This window comes from Ammospiza caudacuta, chromosome 3, assembly GCF_027887145.1.
Source record: "Ammospiza caudacuta isolate bAmmCau1 chromosome 3, bAmmCau1.pri, whole genome shotgun sequence".
NCBI lineage: Eukaryota > Metazoa > Chordata > Aves > Passeriformes > Passerellidae > Ammospiza > Ammospiza caudacuta.
The window spans coordinates 102,465,937-102,480,339 of record NC_080595.1 but is presented as its reverse complement, the minus strand read 5'-3'; the positions used below and the strand labels follow the sequence as shown (position 1 = coordinate 102,480,339).

Here is a 14,403-nt window from a genome sequence, read left to right as displayed (position 1 = left end):
CAAAAAGACACTGAGAGTTTTATCCCCAGGACAACTGCCATATCAGCACACACATCATGATAAGGTATCAAGGAGATGTCTTGCCAACAAAAATAGGCTGTAGCTATTGCCAGGAACCTGTGGTAATGTGCTGGAACTGTGGAATAATGAAGTGGCAACATCAACTAAAAATTGAAGACCTTAACATCTGATCACCCTGGCAGCTATGGGAAAATTAAAGTCCTCAAAGATTAAAGACAAAAACTGATCTTGCAGGCCTGCCAATATCATTCAAAGAAAAATGATCACCTGGATTTGAATATTCAAATTCATCAAACCTGCATGCAAGTTCAAAACAATGCTATCCCTTTTAAAAATGTTCTTCAAAATAAGGAAATAATCTCCACAGAAACAGAATAATATCTTTGTATATCATCAAATCATATTTTTGCACATCACTGAAACAGCATGTTTTTTCTGATAAAGTTAGGGTACTTTTGCATAGGGTCCCTGTGAGAGCTGATGAGCAAAAGGCCTGGGATAATATGACAGGAACGCTTTAAAAACCCAAAAGAACTGTTACAATTCTTTCAGTCTTTTCTTATATGAGAGATGTTCCAACACCTTGATAATATTTCTCTCTGCTGGAGATGCTGCAGTGAGTCCAGTTGTTTCTTTTAACAGACAGGTACAGAATGGGTCCCATTAATTCATATACAAGCTCACCAGTACTGAATAGAGAGGATGAATCCCCACCCATGCACTGTGAGTATGCCTAACTGGCTCACAGACAGCTTGCTGCCCACCAGAAATCCAAGGTTCTCCTTCGCCAAGCTGTGCTCCAGTCAGCTGACACCACACTGTGCTTGCACATGGGATTACAATTCCTCAGTTGCAGGATTTTGCAATGCTCCTTTTTGAAGTTCATGAGATTTCTGTCAGCCCATTTCTCCAGTCTGTTGAGGTTCCTTGGATGGCAGCACAGCCCTCTGGAGAATTAGTCACTTTCCAGTTTTGAATCAATCTTAGAATCTTGCTGAGGGTGCATTCTGTTCTCTCATCCAGGTCACTAATGACGAAGTTGAACAGTATTTGACCCACTAGCAAATTCTGGGGCACCTCACTAGTTACTGACCTCCAACCAGACTTTGCATCACTGATCACAGACTCCAGACCACTTCATTCAGACTTTTTTTAAGCCACCTCACTGTGGTGGCTTAAAAATATACACCTGTACTTCGTCAGTTTTTCCCATGATGATGTCATAGGAGACAGTGTCAAAAATTGTACTGAAGTTGTAGATAGCATCACTGTTCTCCCTTGTCTACCAAGCTAGTTATCTAACACTAGACACTGTGGGGCTGGTCAAGTACAATTTCCTCTTTTAAATCCATGTAAATAACTTCTAGTTACTTTCTTGATCTACATATGTTTGGAAATTGTTGCCAGGAGGATTTGCTGCATCATCTTCCTAGTGACTGAGGTGAGGTTGTCTAACTTACAGTTTTGCAGATCTTCCTTCCTGGCCTTCTCAAAGATGATGATATTTGCTCTCTTCCAGTCTTCAGGAACCTCTTCTAATTGCCATGACCATTCACAGATAATTAGCAGTGACCTCACAATGGCATCAGACAGTTTTCTCAGCATTCCCGGGTGCACCCCATGAAACCTCAGAGACTTACATATGACCAGTCTGTTTAAGGGATCTGCAACGAATCCTTCCCACAGAATCACAGAATTAACCACGTTGGAACTGACTTTTGAGATCAAGTCCAATCTATGGCCCAACACCACCTTATGAATTAAACTATGGCATTAAGTGTCTCATCCAGTCTGTTTTTAAACACCTCCAGGGATGGTCACTCTGGCACTGTTAAGTATTCCTTGCTCCAGAGTTTTCCTCTGGTCTTAGGGACCTTCCACTCCTGAAGGCTGGTTCTATGGTGTCCTAGTTTTGGCCAGGACAGGGTTGATTTTTGCAATAGCTGCGGGGGGGCACGGCCAGGACCCTAACGTTATTCCATACCCACTCACATCATTACCAGGGGAGAGGGAAAGCAACTCTCTCTCACTTCCCAGAAGACTGTTTCTTCAAGTTAATAGAGCTTGTGGGGCAGAATGCTCTGGTATTTGTTTATTGTTGAGCATTTCATCTCAGTGCAGTACCTTGTCAGTGGTTGCAGACATTCTTGTGTTTTAAATGTTGACTGAGAGGAAGAGCTTGAACAGACCCCCTAAAGGTACTGGAATAGAAAAAACTTCTGGTATCACACAGGAATACATGACATGCACTTTTTATCAAACACATTTTTTTTACAGTATATCTATTTATCTGAACATGCCTACCAATTGGCTTTAGAAATTGAATTATATCATATTATTTTCCTTTAATTTATCTTCTGTTTCCCAAACTCTCATTTCCCTCTATAGGAAATACTACTAAAAACAATCAACAAATATTTCTTCCATACTAAACAGAAATCTGAATTCAAATCTCTTACTAAATTCTCCAAATACAGAGTTTGTTTACATCCCTCTACCCCGTATGCTTTCTAGAAATTATCTCAAGACAACAAGACAGAGAAATTTTCAGTCATGCCTTGGTATCAGTCTTTTAATTTACTGAGGTTGCCACGTGGTTAACTTCAAGCATTTAGTACACATAAGTCTGAGTTCAGGCACTGAAATTATGAAATAATTAAAATGCTTTTGAGAAAAATACTTCCATAAAGCCAAATTCTGAGGGGATTTCAGTCAGAGTGGCACAACCATCATCATTTAAGATCAGCAAAAGATTTGCAATGATTTTTTTTCTTTCTTTCAGAATCAGAATCTTCGGGAGTTTGATTTTCCCACGCACACAGAGCTCTGGTTATTTCTAGCTGCATAAAAGACCTTCTAGAGGAGACAGTTAAAGCCACACATATCAAAATCGCATATAAACAAGAAACAGAAATAAACGATTTGGCTCAGCATAGTGATTCTGCTGAGAGTTTTGGAGCACAAACTCATTGCTCTTAATGTTCTGATCCAGTGTGGCTGCTCTCAGCCAAAGCCCATTGCACAGATGGCCCTGGGCCATGAACGTCTTAAAGTTCACTGGCTTCTTTTCTGCAGGAATATAGAACAGCTATAATATCACCCCTTTGAATGATTTGTAGATCTGTAATAAGTATAATGATCTTGGCATTTTAACATTATCTAATGAGAGTGAATTGCATTTTTAATCTTGGTTATAGTAGTCAGTTTATATTGTGGACTGCTGATATATTATATATGTGGAATGCAAATGATTTTTTTTAATGTAGAGATGTTGATATTAATAAGATGTTTGCACTTTTTGGAAGCACAGCCTTGCCAAAGTGATTCAATATTTATAACCTTAAGTGTCCCCTTTAATTTGATGCAGAAGATAATCAGTGAGAAAAAAACCTTGATTTCTTACCCGCAATACTTTCTGGTCTGTGGACTGAACACAGTGAAGGATATTTCTTGCTTTCTCATTTGAATTTATTTTGTTATGGTGTTATGAGACTTTATTGAAAAGTTTACTACAATTTTTTTTTAATACAATATCAGTATTGGCATTATATAATAATGTAATATTAAATGCATGCATATGTACATACATGTGTGTATACTGCATAAGTGAAATTCTAACTTTGCTAAACCAACTGTAGTGAAATTTAAAATAGAAGCAGTAAAAATATCACAGCATACAGCTGGAGAAATATAAATTTTCACAATCAGTAAGTCTGATATTATAAACTTCAAAAATACTTCCCTTAATATCTTCCTAATAAAATATGAAATGTAACCTATAAGGAATAAAATCACACAAATTAACATAACTTTTCAGTATAGACTTATCAAGAAGCATTCAGGAAATAGTATTGAAAATCTTTATACTTACTTTTATGTCTCCCATTTTATATTTTTAATATAATAAATTTGGAATGTATTAGACATACTAGAAACATTTATTGTACTTTTAGATTAATAGTCTAGGTTTAGATTTTATGATAACTAGAAAAATTCAAGATTTCTGTGATCTGTAAAGCTGTTCTTGATTAAGAATCACAGTTCTAATGATGAACTTCAGCAAGAATTCAAACTTGTTTCAAGTAGATAAATCAGTAATGAATTATCCAAAAAATTTACATGAACACAGCCAGATATAAGAAAAAGAATTAAAAAATCCATAAAATGACTATAAGCATACTGAATAACCTAATTAGAAAAAACCAAATAAAATGTGTCACTCTTCACTACAATGCTCCCTGTATATGCCTCTTTCCTATAAGTTAATATCTCAAATGCTGCAGTGTCCAAAATCATCATCTGCACCCTTTTCAACACAGATGGACTTGAAAAGAATAACACAAGCCAGCAATCCCCTACTACAAGAATGTTTCAGCTTCCCCTTGATGGTATCACTTCTCTGTATTGTTTAGGCTTGAAGACCTAACAAGAAAACATTTCTAGAGGGTAAAGGCTACTGGCACACTGGTAACAAAGAATCCTACAGGGCAGCATTGGATACTTTCAGCAAAATATCTGAAGTCTCAAATCTATTTTTCAATTAATGGATTAGGAAACCGTCTATTACCTTTATATAGAAGACATAATTATATTGCATTGAAATTAGAATAAAGTTGATTTACTAATGTAATTCCATGACAGTACATTACCTGCAAGAACCTTTTTAAAAAATAAAATATTCATATTCAAAATATACATGACAGAACTAAATATGTTACAGAAATTGTAATATGAACATTTGTATAAAAACATCTCTTCTCTGCCAAAACATTCATTATTTATTTTCAAAAGAAAAGTAACTGCCTATGGAAAAATACCTGGGTTCTAAAAAAGGAAAAAAAGCAGTAAACCAGCAAGAATATCATAAGAATCTTGATGGTAGAAATATAAATACTGGGATGTTATGATGCAAGAGTAAAAATCTAGAAAGGTGTAGGCTGCACCAGAAAAAGGCAAGATAATAAAAGTAGTCAAACAAATATATACAAACTTGCACAAATCATTTTGCACTAAAATTTCATGCAAAATGAAAAAAATATTATATTAGAGCTATATTATATATCACCAAGGTGATGATAGTGTTTGTTAAATACTATAGCAGGCTAGAAAGGGTAAGGCAGAAAAGACAGTAATAACAGAGTTTAATTACTCCAAGCAGTCTGGTAAGAAATCATGACAAAATGTGCTGAAGGGACTATATTTTTAGATGCTGTAAATAATGGCTTCTTGGAGCCATTAGAGAAACTATGAGAGATAAAACTCAGGGCAAATAATAAGTTTCAATATTTCAAAATATAATAATTAAAAAAACCCCCAAAACATTTAAAAAAACCCTGAGTATAATATACTCAACCTCTGTGTTCTCCTGGGAGGAAATCACACTGAAAAAGCCACCAGAAAGTTTAACTGCATCAGGACAAGGTTATTAAGGATATAAAAAATTAGAAAGCTCAACGGGTAAAATGGTTGCAGGTTACAGAAGAACACTGCTATTGAGTTCAGTAACTGCATATGATCAAGTAGAAAAAAATCAAGCATGACTTACAAAAAAATAAAGCAAAAAAGAGAGATTGATTGTCAAAGTGCCAGAATAAAGAAGACTATCAGTCAACACTTCTCCAGTCAAAATATGGGTAAAGGTTTAAAAGGGTAATATCTGGTAAATTAAATCTACTATCATGCATATTATAAAATAAAATGTTCTGGGTTATATTTTAATTTTGGCTGAAAAAAGTATTTAAGCCATAAAATCATAAAAAAAATCCTGGGCTGGAAGGAATCTTACAAGATCATTTGGTTCAACCTTTCATGTAAAAAGGAGTTTAGATAAGATTATCTAACACCCTGTCCAATCACATATTGAAAACCTCCAGGGACAGAGACTATCATCTTCCTGGAGAAGTTGTTCTACGTTCATCAAAACTGTCTAAAATGTGAAAGCTAGGAAGCCTGGACTTGTGCAAAAATGTTATATAACTTTTTAATTAAATTATGTTTGGTAACAATATAGAGAAAACTGGCAAATATGACATCGGCATTTCAAAAGGGACTATGAAAGTCCAAAATGATTGAGGCAAACTAAAACCCAGCAAATCTATATTCAGAAGAAAATTCCTGAGCGTTGTATTGAAGAATGTAAGTAGCAAAAACATGGGAAAAATATCACATAAAGAATCTGAAATTTTGTTTAAGAAAGTTATGCTTCCCCAATTATTCATATCCCTTGAACACATCAATGGTCCTATATAAGAGGGTCACCCAAAGACTGTGCCAACTTAACTTCCAAAGACATTTTGACATTGTTCCCAAGCAAAGATTCTTCAAGAAAATTAGCAATTGTGGGACTTACAGAAAGGGGTTTCTTAGGTGGGTGATCAACAAACTGAATAAAAGAAAAGACAAAAATTACCAATACCAATTGGTAAATACCAATACACTGTTCAGATGCAACAAATATTGCCCACTGAGTCTTATGCTGTTAAACACATTCACAAATTATCTAAGAATGTAAGAAGTACTGATGCAAAAACACACGCTGATCAAAACGAACTATTCAGAACAGGCAAAACATCTCGCCAGTCAAGAGAGAGGAACCCTGACTCAGAGTAATGCTTAATTATAGAAGAACAGAGCCTTACCATGACTATCAATCTAAAGAAGAACAAGTACTAGAAAATGTGATAGTAGCCAATGGAGAATTGATATGTAGAAGTATTTCTGATGATGTGACAAATATTTATTTAGTATAGAAAAGTGCATAAATATTTACAATATCTTGAGTAACAGTAAGTGGTGCTCTTAATTAAGACAAGCATGCAGGTGATGCAAAGATAGAGTCAAAGCATATCCTAAGTAGGACATTAGAAAGTAAATACATGCCAGGATCTAAGGCTGTCATGCCAAGATTCAAAAAGAACTCAGATTCTCCTCAGGATGCAAAATGCATTTCAAATCAACAAACACCCTGAAAGAGCCTTTCTGAATATTGTAAATCACAAACCTGACAACAGAACAGACTTAGAAGATGTATAATGTGTGTAGGGAAAGTCAAGTTAAAAGGGAGAGGCATAAATATAAGGACAAAAAAATTTCATCCCATTTTTAAAAAAATAAAGATTCTGGAATTGATGCAAACAGGAACAACTCAAAGTTTCAGAAATGTAGCACTAAACCACAATGAGATTCTGGATAAAAGAGTCATTGATGCTAATTTTCATTTTCTGTACCACAGCAGAACCTTAAACTCTACTGCAGAGCTACTACAAACTAAACACTTATATTTCACTATATCTAGAGGGAAGACTAATGCTTGGCAAGTGGCTTCCACTTAGTCTATCATGAGCTAGATCTTAAACTGATGGATCAGATAATTCTATAAATTATATAAAATCTGAAATATTTTTTGGACAATTCCTAGGCAGATTCATGATCTAATGAATAAAAACCCAAAAACCTATAACCACTCTACCTAAAAAAATATTTAAAAACCGTATTATTTTTAATAGCTAAATATGGAAATTTCAGATATGCTGTGGAACAACAGGAAATATATGGACATTCAAGAACTGCCCCTCTAAGGTTTCAGCTCCCCATTCTTGCTTACACCACTATAGCAAAGAGTTGCAGCCATGTAACAGTCTAGCATGCCTTGCAATCCTGTGACAGATTGGATGTTCTTTCCTTTGTTGGCTTCCCCAGAATCTTCTCAGGCTGAACACTGCAGCCCAGGGAGCATTAATTGGGTCAGGACCACTGTAATTTGCTCACATCCAACGATTACTGCAGCAGGATGCTAAGGAATCATGTACATATTATATTATTATAAATTATAGCGTGAAAGCTGCTGTCAGAGCCCAAGATTTATCAGATAAGGTGAATGCCAGATAATCAAATCTAAAGCACTGTGCACAGATTGTACTAAATTCTCCCACTGCTTTGCAATGTTCTGGCATGGGAAATGGATCATAAACTGTTTCTAACTAGACAGTTACAGAGGGGTTACTGTTGTGTTAGTCTGCGGAAGCACAGCAGCTGTAACATAGAGCAAATTGCTTTTGGATCATTCTGAATTAAGGGTCTGATTCTGTATTTTGTAACACCTGTTTCACATTGTCCATTTCTTCATCAATGCCACTGAATTCTGTGGATGAATTATAAAAAGAGAAAGAACATGATTTTGCATGTTTTAGCAGTTGGTTATTAAAATGTTTAAAACATTTTTATCTACATATGTATATACATGAGAATATCTGAAAACTGGGCAGTACATATGATTGTGATATCACATTATCTCTTTTTCACAGAAAAACAATATGTGTTCTTACATATGCATAGTGTTTGTATTTGTATTTGAAGTACAAGCCCTCTAGACTTCTGTGTCTGAGTCTTTACATATATAATGATTTCCACCTCACCTTCAATTTTAACACACTATTATGTATGATCCTGAGCATATCACTCAATTATCTGTTGCCATTTCCCCATTGGTAACATATTGATGCCCACATATGTATTTGCACACCTCCCCCTTAATCATTTATTTTTATTTAGAAGATTGCTCTCCTGGTACAGAAGCTTCCTTTCCTTCTAAAACTTCCCTGTTTTAATACTTGCAAGGTTTAATTATAGCGAATGGCTTGAGCTGAAAAGGAATATGAAGATATAATGACATTTCACATTCTCAATACTAAAATACTATTAAGTGTAGAAATATAAATTACTGGAACAATTATAGCAGTAGAAATAACAGTACTACTGCAATCAACTGCTACTGCTGTAGATATTTGAAAACAATATTTAATTTCCCTTTGAGTGCACCAATCTTCTCTGCAGAGAAAAAGCTGTTGTAAACAATTAACAATACTAAAACTAGCATGAAAATAATTATTCTGAAGCATGTCTTGAGATTTCAGAAACAATATCTCTTCTCAATTTCTGATCAGAAAGGGTTTTTTTTCTGTGTGTAATTTGGTTTCTCTTCCTTTCTTTTGATTTTTATGTCTTAAAAAACAGTGATCATAAATAGGTTTAAAACCCCAATGTTTTAAAAAGATGATGCTATTAAACTGTTCAAATTATTTTGCCATTTACCTGCGGCAAGTCTGAGCTATTCCCATCATATTCTTTATCAAACAAATAGGATAGAATACAAAAATAATTAATAATCTAAGCTGGCACAGAACTGAAGAGGATTTTATTCACTGTAGTGAAGCAGCAGGACAAGATGTCTGCCAGCCAGCTATTTAGAGTTTAGCTTTCATTCTGGCTGCTCAGCCATGGCTTCCTAGACTGTCAGATAACTCCACTAAACTTTGCAAAGGACAGTTTACAGAGTTAAAAAACCAAATTCTTTCTGTGCATGAAGCAGATTGCAGTACTCGAACTTGGATGAATTCATTTAAGGTGTTTCAGTGTACGTATCTGTTACCTTGATTTCTATCCACATCTTCAGATCCTCCAGAATTCATACCAAGTCAAATACTTCTTCCATCTTTGGCCTGTGGATACCTAAGAGAACTGTAGGTGTGTAGGAGGAAGAAGTGGCAGAGACAAACTGTCATGGTCTGACTATAATCCCCATTTTTCACCCTCCTGTGCCACTTAGAGGTAGGAGACAGAGTTGGGAGTGAAGCTGTCTGGGAAATGAAGTAAGGCTTATCCACTGCCCTCCCCTTGCCCACAGAGCCAGGGAATTTAAGCAATACTGGTCAGGCAGAGTTTCCCTTTGGTAAATCCATGCTGGTTGCTCCCAAGGACGTGCTTGTCCTTCATTTGTTTCTATATTAGTATCAGGAACATAGTGGTGCCATTGACCTGACAGGCTCATGGTTACCCATCTTCCTTTTTTAAGATGAATATAACATCACATTTGTCTTTTTCTACTGTCATCAGGGCCTTCCTCTGATTGCTCTAAGCTTTCAGAGGGAATGGAAAGTGGCCAAGTGATAACATCTGCCAGGGGTGCATGCTAATAAGTGTCTCTCTGAATTTGTGGTACTTTATGTCTGGTTTAGTTAAGTAGTTCACAACTTTATCTTGCTCTAGTGTTTCTCACCACTTGCTCTAGTGTTTCTCACTAGGACTGAGATCTGGGAGGTCTGAGATCTTCTGAATACTGAAGCAATCTGTTGAGTATTATGACATTGCTATCCCAGATGTCACAGATATTATTTTAAATGTATCACTGCTTGAGGGTAAGCCTCTGACCTCCTGAAGAGACTGTGGCAGAAATGAGAGAAATCAGTAGAATTGTTGTACCTTGCCTTACAGAGTGCTAAGTGCACTCTGACTCTAAGGAATACCAAATAATAAGCCTACAGAAAACAAGAAGAAATATATTGAAAGAATGCATGGACATTTCAGTGCTGATTAGCAAAATGTATAGGAAATCATCAGAGGACACAATATTTTACCCTGAGGGCTTTTAGGTCATCTCAAACTTCAATCAAAATGAAAGGCAGAGGAATCTATCCTAGAAATGAATCATTTAACATGAGCCAATTCCAGTAATACATGACTCCCATGTCAACAGTTTCTGGTACTGACATCTAAAAGTTCCTATTAGTCAGAAAATGAAGAAGTCTGGGGTCTGAAGTCATTGTTCTCTGCAACTTCCACAATATCGGCAGGTAGGAGGGCCAGAGTGAACAGCAGAGTGAACTAGTCCTATGAGAGAAGGAGCTAAAACAAGACAATGTATTATTAGGTGAATACTGCAGATATCACAAGGGTCATTATCAAACTTGACTCCAAGAGTGATCAGAGCACTTGTCAGAAAAAGCTGAGTCTCAGCTGGAGCAGAAATTTCCCTTGAAGCAAACTGCAGGCTGAAGGTCAGAAACAGACCTACACTGTTTCAGGGATGAGGAACATTTTACAATAGAAGCCTGACTGCCTGGGTCTAAAGTGATGGAAAAGAAACTTTCTGGAGTGGTTTCCTACTGCTGGGGTTGAAAAGCCCACATAAAGAGTACTTGGACAGGCAGTTCTCCATTCCTTGACAAAAGGGAAAAAACCTAGCCTTTATAGACTATATTTGTCCTGGACCCTACAGATTTTGACAGGGAAGCCAAGGAAAATTGAACTTCCCTGAAGCTAAAAAACCATAAAAAATAAGAAAAATTAGATACTAAGATCAAAGTAAATACAAAAATCACAAATATACAAAGAATATTAAGTGAAATAAAGGCTGAGGTAACCTCAAACATAAAGAAAGCTGCACGAAAGCTCAGTGGAAAACTAGAGAGGCAACTGAGTGCAGATATATTTTTGCCTTTTTGGGGAAGTTATAGGAACATATGCTTTCCAAGTACTAATAGAGGTTAAGTATCACCAGCTTGAGCACTTTTACATGTCCCACATCTGTTACCTAATTTAGATAACAATCATGAACCACAACATCTCACCTATTAATCCTGCACTAAGAATAGAATTGAACTGCAACATTCTCAAAGAAGGAAAGCCCATGCTGATATGACAATCCAACATATGCAGGCAAAATTTTTAGCAATTTAAACCATTGTTTTTAATTTCTACTTGAACTTCCCTAATATAAATTTATTTTTCTGGATTTTATCTGGCCCTTAGCTAGTAAAGAGCTATTTTTCATCTCAAAAGTCATTCTCATATACACATTATTAATATATCCCTCAAACAAATTGCTTGTTTATCTTCTCCAAAATACACTACATGAATTGAACTCTTCTAAGCCTTTGCTATAAATTCTTTGAGGTATCCTCCAAAAATTTCTTAGCTTCTAGAAGAAAGGTCATTTAAACATTGAAAATATAATTTTTATATATCTCATTGGTATGGATAAATTTTTGTAATAAATAAAATTCTATATACAACTGAGGATAAATATTCCAGATGAAGGTATAGTTTGTGCATGAACATTTGAATTAAGGGAAAAGTTTTATAACTATGAATACTACTTGATGTGTTTTTTAATGTCAGTATGAGCTACTTAGAAGTACACTTTTTGTGAAATACTTTACAACCTAAAAAGCACTTATTCACAAGACCTTTTAAGTTGGATTTCAACAGTCTTGTCACATCATTGATTACTGTGCAATTTATTATAATGTGAAAGCAATCTAGAAATGCTAGACTACAGTAGCAGTATCAAAAACATGCTGGTGCTTGAAATGACTCTATGTGCCTCATGATAAGATGACCTTCACTTACTGAAGAATGGAACAGAAATAAAAAGGTTAAATCAATTGCACAGGGTGATGCCTACCCTAAAGTATGGCTTAAAAAATGAAAACTGGACTACATATGTCCAGTTTTTACAGGGCACTAGAGAAACAAAACCCCTGCAGTCTAACTTTGCCCCAGTTATGGGGTGACACCAATCCAAAGATCCCTGTTTGGATAAATGAGACTTACAGTGCACCATCTCAGTGCTAACAGTTTAATTTATTTCACAACATGGAAAACACAAACACTCAAAGATACTCTTTATTATGCAAGGATGAACAATTTTACATTCTGGAAGCACATTTGAGAATGACACAAGAGAGTTAAATAGCCCAGGTAGCAGCACGGGTTGGTTTTGGATAAGCGAAAGTCAGAGACCAACTTGGAGCTATGTAACTACTGAGATCACCGGCACCTTATGTCAAAAATTTATTTAAAGGATTTGTACATAACTCTACCATAGCCCCTTAGATGCTGAGGTGCACTCCATACCCTGACAAGATGTAGAAGGCTGAAGCAGCTGCACTGGGAGCTGTGCTGCACAGGGGCCATGCTGCTGGAAGCTGGAATGAGTGTGCCCTGGGTGTGTGGTGCCAGTCTCAAATGAATTAGAGGGCCTGGGGCTTTGATCTGTGTTAGCATGGGTTAGAAGAGTTTGAGTGTCATAAACTGGAATAGAAATTGCCAACTACACTCATCCTTTGAAAGAAAAAATACTGGAAATCACTTAAGTGATCTGTATCTGTTATTGTGACTACTCACCCCAAAATCCTCGACAAGAACAACTGAGTAATGATCTGCTTGTCTCCAACTCTCTGCATGGCTGTGGGTATTCCTCTTCCCTAACTGTGCAAGCCCCACTGCACATTACTGCTCATCCCTGCACACATGGTTACCTGACCTGCATACAGACCCCCACAAATTGAAGCTCCTGTGCCATCTCTCATTCATTAATGCAGTTTCATGGGTTTGCTTTCTCTTGGCTGGTCCATTTTTACATGCACCTGTCTGAGCCAGCACAGGATGCAAACAGAGCCTTCTCTGGTTTCAATGGAAACCATTGCACTTATACTTTTCACATCCTCATAGAACTAGCACGTGACGTAACAGGTTCTTCCTCTAAATTTGATCATATGTGTTCCTTCACTCTGCCTACTCAAGACAAACCTTCACCAAAGTCCCACATATGGACAATACTCTACAAGGGACCATATTTGTCCCTAATATGTATGTAACTCTCAAAAAGTTGCAATTTTTATTTTTTGCATGGTTTAAATCTCTTCAGTTATATCACATTCAACATAATAATATACATTTTAAATAAAAAGAAATAATAATAAATACCTGTTTTGCTGCATAAGGATGAGGCAAACCACCAACAAATATGGATCCTGTTTCAAGCCAATAAGAACTGGACCAGAAATTTCTAGTTATACTTGTATTTGAAGATAACTTCAGGATTGACATTTCTGCTTCGCATGGTACCATGTCTTGCCTGCACAAATTCAGAAATAGGCACATTTTACCACCCTATATTGCTTACATTACTATCTGACAAATTAATTAGGCTGTTACAAAACCAACAAGGAAAGAAAATCAAATAAATAGATGTTTTGTATTATAGAACTATAAATGTAAAAGAAGCTGTTTAACAAGCTGTAAGTTGCCTTGTCTTTGTGGTTTGAAATTCTATTAAAATGAAGCCATATTGTAAATCTGGGCAGTTTAATTGCTAAAAAAGCCAAAGCACATAAATGACTGAATAAAAAGAGTTAGAAAATTTTGAATGATAACAAGAAGACTTCTTAATTTGCAAAAAATACATCAATTTAACTGAAATATTTTAAATATCCCTCTTTCTCATCACACACACACAAATCACAAAAGCAATTTAAAACAAGCTGCATTTTAGAAAGTGCAGAGGTACTATAATAATCTGTATTACTTATCTTCAAAAGTACCATTCCTAAAGCTGAAGTCAGTAATATTAGGCCCTGAAATTAATATATACATTCCCATTTCCCTTCCTCACTCACATACCCTCTTAAAAATGTTGCCATTAACAACATGCATAAATTGGCAACAACAAACAGAAGGTACCAAGCAAACAATTTGGTTTCTTTCAATTCTTTTAAATGATGTAAAGGTCATTTGCATTCCAATAACCAGCTGGCAGCAATC

At 35.9% G+C, this 14,403-nt stretch overlaps 1 protein-coding gene across 1 annotated transcript in view; it reads right to left on the bottom strand.

The window, feature by feature from the left end:
- EYS (eyes shut homolog) overlaps positions 1–14,403 on the bottom strand; it is a 704,807-nt gene that overhangs the window by 229,373 nt on the left and 461,031 nt on the right. Inside the window, exon 35 of the mRNA XM_058801756.1 lies at positions 13,567–13,717. Coding sequence (XP_058657739.1) covers positions 13,567–13,717 — 151 coding nt within the window. The remainder of the gene's footprint in view (positions 1–13,566; positions 13,718–14,403) is intronic.